At 40.7% G+C, this 13,554-nt stretch overlaps 1 protein-coding gene across 1 annotated transcript in view; it reads right to left on the bottom strand.

The window, feature by feature from the left end:
* The window catches only part of LOC126251684 (uncharacterized), a 404,158-nt gene that overhangs the window by 182,342 nt on the left and 208,262 nt on the right, over positions 1 to 13,554 (bottom strand). Inside the window, exon 5 of the mRNA XM_049952271.1 lies at positions 13,349 to 13,490. Coding sequence (XP_049808228.1) covers positions 13,349 to 13,490 — 142 coding nt within the window. The remainder of the gene's footprint in view (positions 1 to 13,348; positions 13,491 to 13,554) is intronic.

Below are 13,554 nucleotides of genomic sequence, written 5' to 3'. Positions count from 1 at the left end.
ATTCAATTTTTTCCATTCATTCTTTTTCCATTTTTTAATATAATAGAGGGAAACATTCCACGTGGGAAAAATATATCTAAAAACAAAGATGATGTGACTTACCAAACGAAAGTGCTGGCAGGTCGATAGACACACAAACACAAACATCACACAAAATTCAAGCTTTCGCAACAAACTGTTGCCTCATCAGGAAAGAGGGAAGGAGAGGGAAAGACGAAAGGATGTGGGTTTTAAGGGAGAGGGTAAGGAGTCATTCCAATCCCGGGAGCGGAAAGACTTACCTTAGGTAAGGGATTGGAATGACTCCTTACCCTCTCCCTTAAAACCCACATCCTTTCGTCTTTCCCTCTCCTTCCCTCTTTCCTGATGAGGCAACAGTTTGTAGCGAAAGCTTGAATTTTGTGTGTATGTTTGTGTTTATTTGTGTGTCTATCGACCTGCCAGCGCTTTCGTTTGGTAAGTCACATCATCTTTGTTTTTAGATATATTTTTCCATTTTTTGTTGGTTATACTGTCTCACCAACTGCGATTACCAAGCACGTGTTCTTTTATTGGGTTTGTGCAAAAGCTTGTAGTGTTTTTTCCATAAATTTAATATACACAACACATAAAACATAATAGAGACTTTAGCCAATAATATACCTCCTTCACAACAGTCTGCCAATGCTGGGGTAACTTTTTGATTCTGCAACTGCAGAAATCATGTGGTTTTGAGGTAAAGAACTTACCAAGCCATGACTAGAGCGCCTTTTCATCCAGAAAGTAAGTTACTTTAAGGTTGTTTAACAGAAGGTGGGGAAGATGAAAATCTGAGGCTGCAAGGTGTATAATAGGGGTGCAGAATGACATTCCAAACCAACTCCTGTATAACGTTTTTTGTCAGTCTAGCAGAATGCAGGCAGGGGTTCTCGTGGAGCAGCATCACTTCATGCAGTCTTCCTCATTGTTGTTCTTGGACTGCGTCTGCAAAATGTCTTGGTTGTTGATAACAAATGTCAGCATCAATGGTTACACCTCAGGGAAGCATTCCATAGTACACTACACCATCACTGTTCCACAAGATGCTTAAAATTATCTTTTGTGGATGCGCACAGGTTCTTGTGCGGGGAGTTGCTGCTTTGTTTTGACTCAACCATTCCTTTCTTTTATGTTAGTATAAAGACACCATTTCTCATCACCAGTAATGCTACAGGATAGGATTGGTGATACTGTTCATGAGCCAACTAATGATGATGAAGCAGAGATGCACTTATGGCCACCCAGTGACTTTTGTGATTTTGGCTTAGAGCATGCCATACTCACACACCCAACTTTTGAATCTTCCCCATTGCATGCAAATGTCACATGATGGTGGAATAATTACAATTCACATCTGCCAGTTCTTGAACACTCTGACATGGTCATTGTGGATTAATTAATTTAAACGATTTTCATCATGCCCCAAATGTCTTCTTGAACATGGAGAGTAACTAACATCAAAACAATCCTCCTTAAAATGAGAAAACTGTTTCTTACTGCACTCTGTCCAGTGGCATACATGACACAAATGGTTCTGTCTGCCAGCACTGCTGTCATCCCTCTCCTGAACTCAAATAGAAGAATATGTCATAAGTGTTCAGATTTCTCCATTTGGCACTCCATTTCCTAGCATTCAGAGCTCTACTCACTATCTACAAATGACAGAATGACAGACTAGCAAAAGTGAATTACCAATAAAAAATGACAGTCAATAAATAAACCCATATCAGATGGAATATCAAAATGCAAAACAAAGACACTACACACACCAACGTAATATTTGATGGTCTGTGCACTTACAGATTTTTTGCTCATGTTGTTAATGGGTTTTCTACCTTCATTCAACTGCTTGCCAAATATAAGAATGCATGTGAAGGAAAGCAGTTTTCTCAGCCCTTTAGTCCCTGTACTTCATGCTGCTCAGAACTACTGCCAAGCAATGCAATCCAACAGTGTGTGGGAATCCAGTAAGTACCCATTAGGCAGGGAGCAGTAACTTGTGCAGGTGTGTGAGCAGATAAATGATGAAGAAGCTACTCCTGGCCCATCCACATCTAAAACTGTTGACACAGGGTGAAGTGAGAAAAATTATTATAAATGACACATAGTGTTACAAACAGAAGAAAGTAGAAATACTGATAATTGCATTAACATTATGGTTGATTACCCATGCTAAAACTGAAGGCTAGCTTCTTCATTCATAATATCACATCAGTCAAGCAGTCGTTCAGCCCCATAGATCTGTTCAATACATATCCATAGAAATTGGTAATCTTTGTGATTATGATGTCTTGTTTTTGGCTAAATATGCAATAAATAAATAAATATATGGTGTAATGTACTTATAGAGTTATTTATATTGGAGGAAATTTAAAGTGGTAACTGATCAAGCTGCAATAAAATGACTATTTTTCTCACTTCACCCTGTGTCAACAGAGTTTTAGATGTGAATGGGCCAGGAGTAGCTTCTTCATCATTTATCTGCTCATACACCTGCACAAGTTACTGCTCCCTGCCTAATGGGTACTTACTGGATTCCCACACACTGTTGGATTGCATTGCTTGGCAGTAGTTCTGAGCAGCACTAAATTCACCCACTAGGCAAAGCACACAGAAATGCAGATGGCCTAAGTTGGAACGTTAAGGCATTAAAACTGCAGAGTGGCAGAAAGTGCAAGCGGCTAACAAGGACTGTAGGCTTTCTATAAGCTATTTGCAATGCAACCACAATTCATGAAGTGATATGCAAGCAAACAAAACTTAGAGCTCATGTTGAGGTTCCAGTTTCACTGCGGGGTGAAGTATTGAGATAGGTGCACAGTCATGTGATAGCAGGCCACGAGGATGAAGGACAATGGTACAATGTGTTGGTGGCGAACATGTAAGCAGGACATAGACCAACATGAACAGAACTGTGTTCCATACATGCAGTGAGCTGGATTGAGTTCCCAGTTTATTTCACTGCAGAGATTACCAGAGGTCAGGAAACCATCTGAAATGATCAGTTTGGACTTCTCAAATCCTTTTGGATAAATGGTGGCTGAGAATCACTTTGTACCAACAATAATAGATCACTTTTAGAGCTTCGTGAAGTGGTGGCTATTCCCAATCAGCAAGTTGACGAAGTGCCTCAGGCCATGGTAAATAATTTGTTGTTGAAGTTCAGTGGTCTAGAGATGTTAATTATGGACAAAGGCACTTTGTTATTTATTATGAATTTGTAAATTAAGAACAAGCATGTTACACCCACAGACAAACAGGAGAATGGAATGGGTTCATCAGACTAAGAAAGATATTGAGTCATTATGTCAATAGTCATCATAACAACTGGGATATTCTGTTACCCTATGCTATAGTAGTATATAATCCTAAAGTTCATAGGAGTACAGATCTATCACCTATGGCTGGAAGATGCCATCACCATTTGAGGTAGTGAAGCCTAAAGTAAGGAAAAATGGGGAACTGGTGTGGAACTTTGCGAGAACTTTATAGACAGTATGGAATCAAGTGCAAAAACAAATACTGCAAATAAAACAGATACATCAGCAAAGGATGAGGCAGCAGAATGCTCATTTTCTTGTAGGGTGTTCGGTGATGCTTATCAGCTCTTACACTCCGAAGAGAGAGGCAAATAAGTCCTTCAGTCATTATAAAAGTGTGTACAAGCAGTCAAGATGACCTTACCAGAAAATTTTATACAGTAGACTCCTACTTTAACAACAGTCGTCCACATTGGGGGTATCTGATCCTTCCAGGTTGCACCATAATCTTCACCCCATTACCAGCCTCAGTCCCAAAAAAGGGGAGAGGAGGTAAGAAGGGGAAGATGGCACAGCAAGTGAAGCTGGCAGCTCCTGCACAATATGCACATATGTTGCCTTCTGTATTAAGAGCCAGTGTTAAGCTCATGTAAAAAGGAAAGGATAGAACAGTAAAAATTGTTGCAGTTTTATTAGGTGCATTTTATGTATCTCATGTCATCTATTATGGTTATGAGAATATGTGAAGTGAAATATCTACAAATGATATAGGGTATTGTTTGGTTACAGTTTTATTTATGTGTATTTACTTGAGAGTGTACCAAAGTCTTGGATCATGGAGTGGCCTTATCACTGTGTGGTCACTGATTGACAGTCAGTTGGTGTTGATATGGCAAATAACAATGCTAATTTGGAGGTTTTAATGTGTGAGTGAATACTATTCTTATGGCATGTTAACAGTTATTTGGGGGATATCACATGTGTTGTTTACTTGAACTGTTTCTAGTATCTTGTAAGTATAGTAATTGGGGGTTTGTTTTGCTTTGCAATGAACTTGAGATGATAGGAGATGGTGCTTTTTTTATTTTGTTGTGCAAATATAATGTAAATGAAATATAGCTATGATTATTTTCATGTTGTAGGTTTAGATGGAACAGTAACAGAGAAAGTAACTCACAGCTGGCATATAATGTAACATTAGAGAAATTGTGGTAGTTGAATGGTTTTTGTGTGCAGTGATTTTTGCACATGTAACTTCCATGGTTGTCCATACTATCACAAAGACATGCATGATGCCCATGGGACATCATCACAACACAACCACAGTTTCAGAAGGTAGGACCTCACTGGGTATACTCAGTGTATGTTCAGTTGTTGTTGTCACTACCTGCTACAAGTAAGGACACTCAAGAGGAACAGAATGATTTGAATTACAGAACTGCAGCATACTACTGAACTGAGCTCAGTGTGACACAGCTCACGACTGACTTTTCAACTTCCAGTAACAACAACAACGGGGGCTATTGCTCTGAATTTAAAATATCCTCTGCTGTGTTTATCTGATAATCCTTTAGAAATACTGCCTGTGAGAAACCTTACCTACCTCATTAATACCCTCGATACCCCCAAATCAGTAATATCGATGAGCGTATAGCTGCAGAGAGTGGGAACATTAGCATGAAACAGGTGTTCCAGCATGTAGCAGCACACTGTCATGGTAACAGGAACTTTGTTCCATGTACCATCTTAGCCCTGATCTTTGTCTGCATAGCCTATGCCCACCAATGGCGGAGAGCCGACCACCACCTGCACTTCCAGTCCTTTACATACCAGCCCAGTGGGTCAACCACAAGGTTTGAACAATTGTAGGTGTACCAGTCACCATGCACTGTGTGATAGAGTGAACAGAAAAGAAGCAAAGTCAATGCAGACAGTATAAATAAGAAAGGAAGATACAGGAGTAAGGGAGAATATAAATGCAATAAGTGATTCACAGGTTTAGCAGCAGCCTGGAAATCAAAGGACAGAATCCTACAAGGTGGGAGGGATGTTGCAGCAATGACCAGAAATCATACTTCGCAGCCCACAGATGGACATTCAAGTGAGCTACCTACAAAATCCTGTCACTGGACAGCAGAATACTGTTGCCGTAGCTTCTGCAATGCAGCAGTCTGCCAGAGTAGTGAGCTGAATTTCTACATGCCATGGTACAACACTGCACTTCCACAGCTACCTATGTGACAAGAGGTGGGCTCCTGTCACAACATAGTCAGTCAGAGTGACTATAAATGCTCTCTATACAGCCATTAGCAGCACTTTTACTTGTACTTCGACTGGTTCCTGGACTTTTGACTATGGTCGATGCCATGACTGCCTTCATGCCAGCTGTCGGTACATTGTGGGGGTGGGCAGCTTCAACCTCACCAAGCAGCATTGTCAACTAGCCGATGGACTATGAGCCACTGCTGGACCCGATAGTTTCAGGTCTTCAGCCAGTGTTACCATGTGAAGGTCGTCTCTAGGATGTCTTCAATGGTCCTGGGTTTGGGAAAGGGCATCTACACACCTGACCAGCTGTCCAAAGATGCTGCTACATAAGGTTGCCTGTTGTTGGGTGATGCCTTTCCTGTATCAGCAGGCCCACCTCTCCAGCTGCTGCTCTCCCACGGAGGCTAACACAAACAACCCTGACCACAGGTCCATGCACTCCTCTGTGAGTTACAGTGAGGTAGCACCCCATAGCCTGGATGACTAAACATGCTGCTGTGGTTCTGTCAACAACAGTTTGTAGGAAATCATGCTGAATAAGTAATGTTTATACTGAAAGAGCTCTCCTGAGTCTGCACTTGCCATGGTACTGGTAGAATGTAACCCACAGTCCCACACATCCCATTCTGGGGCAGAAGCAACCTTTCCGATGAATAGTGGTGACCACATTGCCACACCCGCTGCTTTGATGCTGTCAACAACCTTTTGTACGGAAGTCATGCAAAATAAAGAACGTTTATACTGAATGAGTTTTCCTGACTCAGTGCTCGCCACAGTACTGGCAGAACACAACCCACAGTTCCTGCACATGCCATTCTGGGGCTGAAGTGACCTTTCTGGCTAATAATGGTGTTCACATCACCAATGCCATCACAATGTGATACCATGCTAAGTACCATCTGCCACGCATTCCACAGTGGTTTGCAAAGTTGGTGATACATTCTGTGGTTTGGTCACATGGTCAAAAGCTTTAGAATAATTCTTTTGTTATCTAAGTGATGTCAATCAAAAAATCCAGTTTACAATGGAACTGAAAAATGGTGATGGAATGTCCTTCTTGGATGTTTTGGTTATGAGATGGAATGATGGAACATTTGAACATAAAGTTTTTCAGAAAGCCAAGCACACAGACATTTATTTGCAGAACTCCAGCCATCATCCACAATAGGAGAGGGATGTCATTAAAAGTACTGACAACAGAGCCAATTTAATTTACACACAGCAACATCTGCAAGCCAAAATTAAAGATCTGAAACAAGCTTTTAAGGAAAATGGCTATTCAGGAAAAGAACTAAATGGGCTTCTGTGACCAAATAACAGTAGACTGAAGGACAAGAATAAAATACAATGATGGGAGAACACATTTTCTCTCCCTTTATTAAAAAAAGCAACTGATCAGTTTGGAGAGATTTTACAGAGACATAACACCAAACAAGTTTTCTGACCAACAAAGAAAATATACACAACATATACTCATATACACAACGGATAAACAATCTCCTCTGTTGGCATGTAGGGTATATAAAATTCCATGTATGTGAGGTAAAGTCTACAGCAGAATTACAAAGAGAAGTGTGAATACATTTCTGAAGGAACACAAAAGCCTTCGCCAACTGAGGAAAGTAAAAAAATCAGGTGTAGCAGAGCATGATCAGGAAATCATGACATGAAATCTTCCAAAAACAAAATTTTATCTAGAATGATGAACTATTTTTCACAGCTATTTAGAAAACCATCAAAATATACGAACATGGCAGTAATTTTAACAGAAAAGAAGAAGAGGCCATGAAACTTAGAGATATTGGACACCAGTTCTGCAGAATTGGTAGACAAGTTTTATCTTTCACATATGACAGTTCAAAGTTAAGTTTATTTCCTGACAAGGATTATCTCTGCCTCCTTCACCCTCTCATTCCACCATGGTGTCTTCTTTTCCTTTACCCCTCCGGACACTCTACCACAGGTCTTCTCAGCAGAGCTTACAAACGCTTCTTTGAACTTATCCCATTCCTCTTCTACATTGACATACTCAGTGTTAGGGATTTTATGCTTAAGTAACTCCTTAAACTTTTCTTGTACCATGCCATGCTTTAGTTTACACTCTTTTATTTTCCTTTCCCTTTCTTCCTGTATGTCTTTCAATACATAGAATCTCATCTTTGCCACCACCACTCGATGCTCTCCATCAAAAGCCTCTCCTGGGAGTGCAGTTACATCTGTCAACTGTCTCTGATTTTTCTTTTCTACCAGAAAGTAATTGATGACCATCTTCCTCTGTCTACCACCCCATCCATATCTCATTATCTTTTGGCTATTCTTTTTACGGAACCACGTGTTGCCCACAATCAGCCCATTTCTTTCACAAAACTCAACCAGTTTCTCTCCTTCCTCATTTTTCCTCCCATATCCATATGGGCCAATTATCTCCTCCTTCCCTAGCCTTTCTTTGCCTAACTGTGCATTTAGCTCACCCATTACTATTGCTGCCACATCTGTAATTATACTCTCTAATACCTCTAGAAAATCCTCTATGTTCTCTGTTTTATTTCCTGTTTGTGGTGCATATACTTGGATGAAGTCCTTCACTACATTCCTTGTCCTCAGCCGCATCCTCATCATCCTATCACTTGTGTATTTTACTGCTTCCACATGTTCCTCTAGGTTTGGTTTTACTATGATACCTACTCCAATTTTGGCTTCTTATCCACCACTCCAGTAGAGTATGTAGCCTTTCCTCATTTTCCTCCTTCCTCTTCCCTTCCATCTAACTTCATTAAGTCCCATCAGTTCTACGTTCTCCTTTTCCATGAAGTCCATCAACTCTTCTGCCTTCCCAGTAAGGTCCATCACATTAATGATACCCACCTTCACTGTGTTGGTGCCAAGTCGCCCACTCCTCATAGTTCCCCCAGCACCCCAAGAACTGTGCGTCGCCTGCAGAGAATCTGCTAACCTTTTCCAAGGCTGGTTTTGAAGTACCATTTCATATATAGGCTATTATTACAATGGATTCGCCACTCCCAAAGGCATTTTAGAGCTGCTGCCAGCATATGTTTAGGCCGCTCCTAACATGGAGAACAGATGTCATTTGTAGCTGCCCCTCTGGACTACAGATGCTACGGTAAGTAAGGTACGAAGACAGTTCTTCCGCTTTTCCACCATTGGGACTTGTAAAATCCTGTTCCACTTTCCAACCATTGTCTCTCTTCACCTGTTACCCTGGTGAGGGGCCCTTACAGGGTACTATCATCTGGAGCCACAGGGACCCAGGTTTTTTAACGAGGTTGTTACTCCTCCCCCTCCTCCTTCCTCACCACTTGCAAGGTGAGGCCCCGGGCTTGGGACCGGCACTGGCCGAGAAAGCCGGGCATGAATGGAACAGAGACTGAACAGCTGAAAGTAAAAGGAAATACCAGGATAGTAAAAATAATTGTAAGAAAATGGTGGCAGAAGAAAAGAGGGAAAGCTGGGAGAAATTCACTTGACAGCTGGAAAAAGATGTTACTAGTGGTAAGAAGATGAAACACGGAATTACAGAGAGTATGAGGAAAGAAAAAACATACACACAGCTAGTGAAAGGGGAAAGCGGAGAGCTATTAATGCAACCAGAGGAGATAAGGAAAAGATGGAAAGAGTACTTTGATAAATTACTAAATGTGAAGAACGGCAATGGAAAGGGAATAGGTGTACAGCAGAGGGGCAGGGGTCTGGAAGAAGAGAAGGATATAATGATGTTAGAAGTGGAACTTGCTCTGAGAAAAATGATAATAGGAAAGGCACCTGGGATAGATGAAATTACTGTGGAGATGATAAAGGCAGCTGGACCAGTTGGGCTACAGTGTCTATATTGACTAATAAGATGCATTTTGACCCAAAAATGTGTACCTGAAGAATGGGGAAAGGGAATAATAATCCCAGTTTTCGTGACAGGAAAGTATGCGACAACTATCGAGGGATCACACTCATATCCCAAGTAGCAAAAATAATACTAGAAAGAAGAGTGAGAGAAAAAGTGGAAGGGCAGTTAGAAGAGGAGCAGTATGGCTTTCATCATGATAGATCAACAATGGACCCAATCTTTTGTATGAGACAGTTGATGGAAAGACAATGGGAGTATGGGAAAGATATGGTGATGACATTTCTTGACCTACTGAAAACATATGACAATGTTCGCAGGGAAAAGGTATGGGCAACCTTGAAGAGAAAGGGAGTTGGAAAGCAAACACCTGAAGTCATCCAGGGAATGTATGAAAAAAGCTCTAGTTGTGTGCAGACACCAGTTGGAAGAACTGAATGGTTTAAGAATGTTACGGCACTAAGACAAGGAAGTGTGATATCACTACTACTATTTATAATGGTGATGGATGAAACAGTCAAAGAGAGGAAAGCTCATAGAGGAAGGGAGATGAAGCTGTTACTATTTGCTGATGATACTGTGGTGTGGGGAACAAGCAGTAAGGAGGTACAAAAACAAATAGACATCCTAAACGGTACGGTCGAGAAATATGGAATGAAATTTAGTGTGGAGAAAAGCAAGACTATGGTGGTAACCAGTGGGGATAGAGAGGGCAAGAGACAAATTCATATTAAGGGACGGGATATTAAAATAGTGGACAACTTTAAATGTTTGGGAAGTGTATTAATGGGGAATGCTCGTTTGGAGACAGAAATTGGCAAAACAATACAACAGAGTAGTACATTTTACCAGTGTGTGAGGGGCTTGGTGTGTGGAAGGGAAGTGCCAATGAGGTGCAAGCTTGTGCTATACAAGACTTAATTCACACCCATACTAATTTACAGCTTAGAGACGTGGACTATGATTAGAAGAGAGGAGAGGGGGATACATTCCAGTGAAATGAAGTTTCTGAGAGGTATGCTAGGGAAGACGAGGAGAGAGACAGTTAAAAATGAAGATGTTAAGGAGGACATCGCAGTGGAGAAGTTGACTGAGAAAATTGAAAATAATAGATTAAGATGGTTTGGGCATGTGAAGAGGATGGCAGAGGGAAGAATACCAAGAAGAATGATGGTATTCAACATTGAGGGCAAGAGGCCAAGAGGAAGATCGAGAACAAGATGGATTGATACAATAAAGATGAGTTTAAGGAGGAGAAACCTGCTATGGAACCAAACTGTGGAAGAAGAATGGTGGAAAGACTGAGTAAAGTGGCGAAGTACTATTGATACCCCAATCCGACCGATGTTGGATAGAGGGGAAACGATGATGATGATGATGATGATGGATTATCTCTGCTGATCACACATTAGCTTATACCATTTCCCTTTTTCACTGTTTCTCTGTTACTCTCCAACGTCTGACCTGTCAAGTGGCAGGACTCATGGGAACAACCTCAGATGTCCAGTGCAACTCTTGACAAAACATCATAACAAAAAAGTTTCATGGAGCACAACCACAAAGCCTAAACGATTCACCAGCAGCTAAAATATAGTATCCCATGGCTTCAACACCAATGATTCACAATTAGGATCAGTCGACTCATACAAATACCTGAGTGTAACAGTTTGTAAGGATATGAACAGAAATAATTACAAAGCCTCAGTTGACAGTAAGGCAGGTGGTAGATTTCAGTTCATTGGCAGGATACTGGGAAACTGCAGTCAGTCTACAAAAGAGACTGCTTACAAATCACTTGCTCATCCTAAATTGGAATATTGCGCAAGTGTATGGGACTCATACAAAGTAAGACTAACAAGGGTACTGAACATTTACGATGAAGGATGTGTCACATGATATTTCCCGGCTCATCACTTGGCAGTTGTGGAACTTTGTCATAGTGTGCACCCACTACACATCATCAAGATAGACTCTTCAGTTGTACTAAAGTGTGGGCTTTTATCATCTGCAGTTGCAACAAGTTTAGTTCAAGTTTAATGAAAAAGATTTGTACTGAAACAAGTGATTTCAATCACTAACATTTGTCACCATTCCGAGCCAAGAATATAAGAGTTATGAAGAACTTTAACAGCTCCCCCCCCCCCCCCCCCCTCCGAATTATTCTGATAGTGAACTAAGGTAAGTTAAGACATCCATGAAAAGCAGCAGAAAAATACCTAAGATGAGATCTGATGGAAAAGACAATGTCACTTGTTTCAATACTCTTAAAATACAAATAACAGAGCACAAGTTGTTTGCTTGAAACTCAGTCAGCTAAACTCTTAATAGGATTCAAACACAAATGCATAACTGCAAAACAATCCATTGGAAGCTTACAATTACTTCACAGGACGATCTCCTGTACAAGCCCCATTATCCGTTTGAGTTCATTTCAGACAATTCAACTCAACCTATGTTGCTGTATTAAGAAAACTAAATCACTTCATTCATGTCAATGCTTATAGATATCCCATTCGTACCTAACCACCTGTATAATTACAGGGTGTACAACTCTGCTTCCGCCATTTGCCGATAGGTGGCGAGAACAGTAAGTAGCGGTTGAAAGAAACAGATCACAGATGTCAGGCAGTTAGCTTGGACCTTGGTCAACATAACCTCATTCACACATTAGTCGATTTGTGTCTGAATCATAAAGTTGTTCTTGATTTAAAATGTCAGTTTACGAGCCTAATTCTCATCATTTGTGGAAAGTATTACTAATTTGTTTCAATATGAAGAAAACAGTGGCTGAATCTCATTGAATGCTCTCAAGTACATATGGTAAGGACACTATTAGTGAAAGAATGTGTTGTGAGTGTTTTCAATGCTTCAAGAACAGTGATTTTAATGTTGTAGACTGGAACAGTAGTGGAAGAGAGAATGTTTTTGAAGATGCAGAATTGGAGACATTGCTGAGTGAAGACTCACCTCAAACTCAAGAAGAATTGACACGATTAGTGGGAGTGACACAGCAAGCTATTTCAAAATGCCTCAAGGCTATGGGCATGATTCAGAAAGAAGGAACTTGGGTCACACATGAGCTGAAACCAAGAGATGTTGAATGGTGTTTGTGTGTTTGTGAACAGTTGCTTCAGAGGCAAAAATGGAAGGGATTTCTGCATCATGTTGTGACCGTGTATGAAAAATTGGTTCATTACAATAACCCTAAATACAAAAAAACATGGGGATATCCCGGCAATGCTTCCACGTCGATGGCGAAACCAAATATTCACAGATCCAAGATCGTGCTCTGCATTTGGTGGGACCAGTTTGGCGTCGTGTACTAGGAGGTGTTAAAATCATGTGAAACAATCACAGGTGCTCGTTATTGAATGCGATTAATGTGTTTGAGCAGAGCATTAAAAGACAAATGGCCAAGATACAGAGAGAGGCACAATAAAGTGATTTTGCAGCATGACAATGCTCGACCCTAAGTTGCAAAAGAGGTCAAAATGTACTTGGAAACATTAAAATGGGAAGTCCTACCCCACCCACCATATTCTCCAGACATTGCTCCCTCTGACTATCACCTGTTTAGATCAATGGTGCATGGCCTGGCCGACCAACACTTCCGATCTCATGAAGAAGTCACAAATTGGATCGATTCGTGGATTGCTTCAAAAGATAAAACAATTTTTTCGACGCGGGATTCATACACTGCCCGAAAGATGGGAGAAAGTAGTGGCCAGCGATGGAAAATACTTTAAATGATACATGTGTAACAAATTTGTTTCATTAAAGCCTCAAATGTTGGGGAAAAAACGGCGGAAGCAAAGTTGTACACCTTGTAGTTACCTTGAAAGGACCCTACCAGAAATAATTATTCTCCTGGAAAACAGAAGAAAAAGTAGGTTGTTTAAGCAATGTTTGTGGAAAAAATTGTACAAAAATTTGGAACACGGTTCACCTGAAGATGGACACTGCACACTCTGGAGTGCCTCCTTCAGAATCTGCCTGGCTCGAGTGAAATCTTCAAGGGCTCGCCACTCCTCGTTAAGATCATTTTTCAGCTCTTGCATTTCCAGCCATTCATCAGTTCCTGCCTCAGACTGTTAAATGATATACCTCATCAATATTGTAAATGTAAACATGTTCAAAGACATTAGTTTCTCT

The sequence above is a fragment of the Schistocerca nitens genome, chromosome 4 (genome assembly GCF_023898315.1).
Source record: "Schistocerca nitens isolate TAMUIC-IGC-003100 chromosome 4, iqSchNite1.1, whole genome shotgun sequence".
NCBI classification, from domain to species: Eukaryota; Metazoa; Arthropoda; class Insecta; order Orthoptera; family Acrididae; genus Schistocerca; species Schistocerca nitens.
Note: the sequence above shows the minus strand (reverse complement) of the source record. Positions and strands in the feature narration are given on the sequence as shown.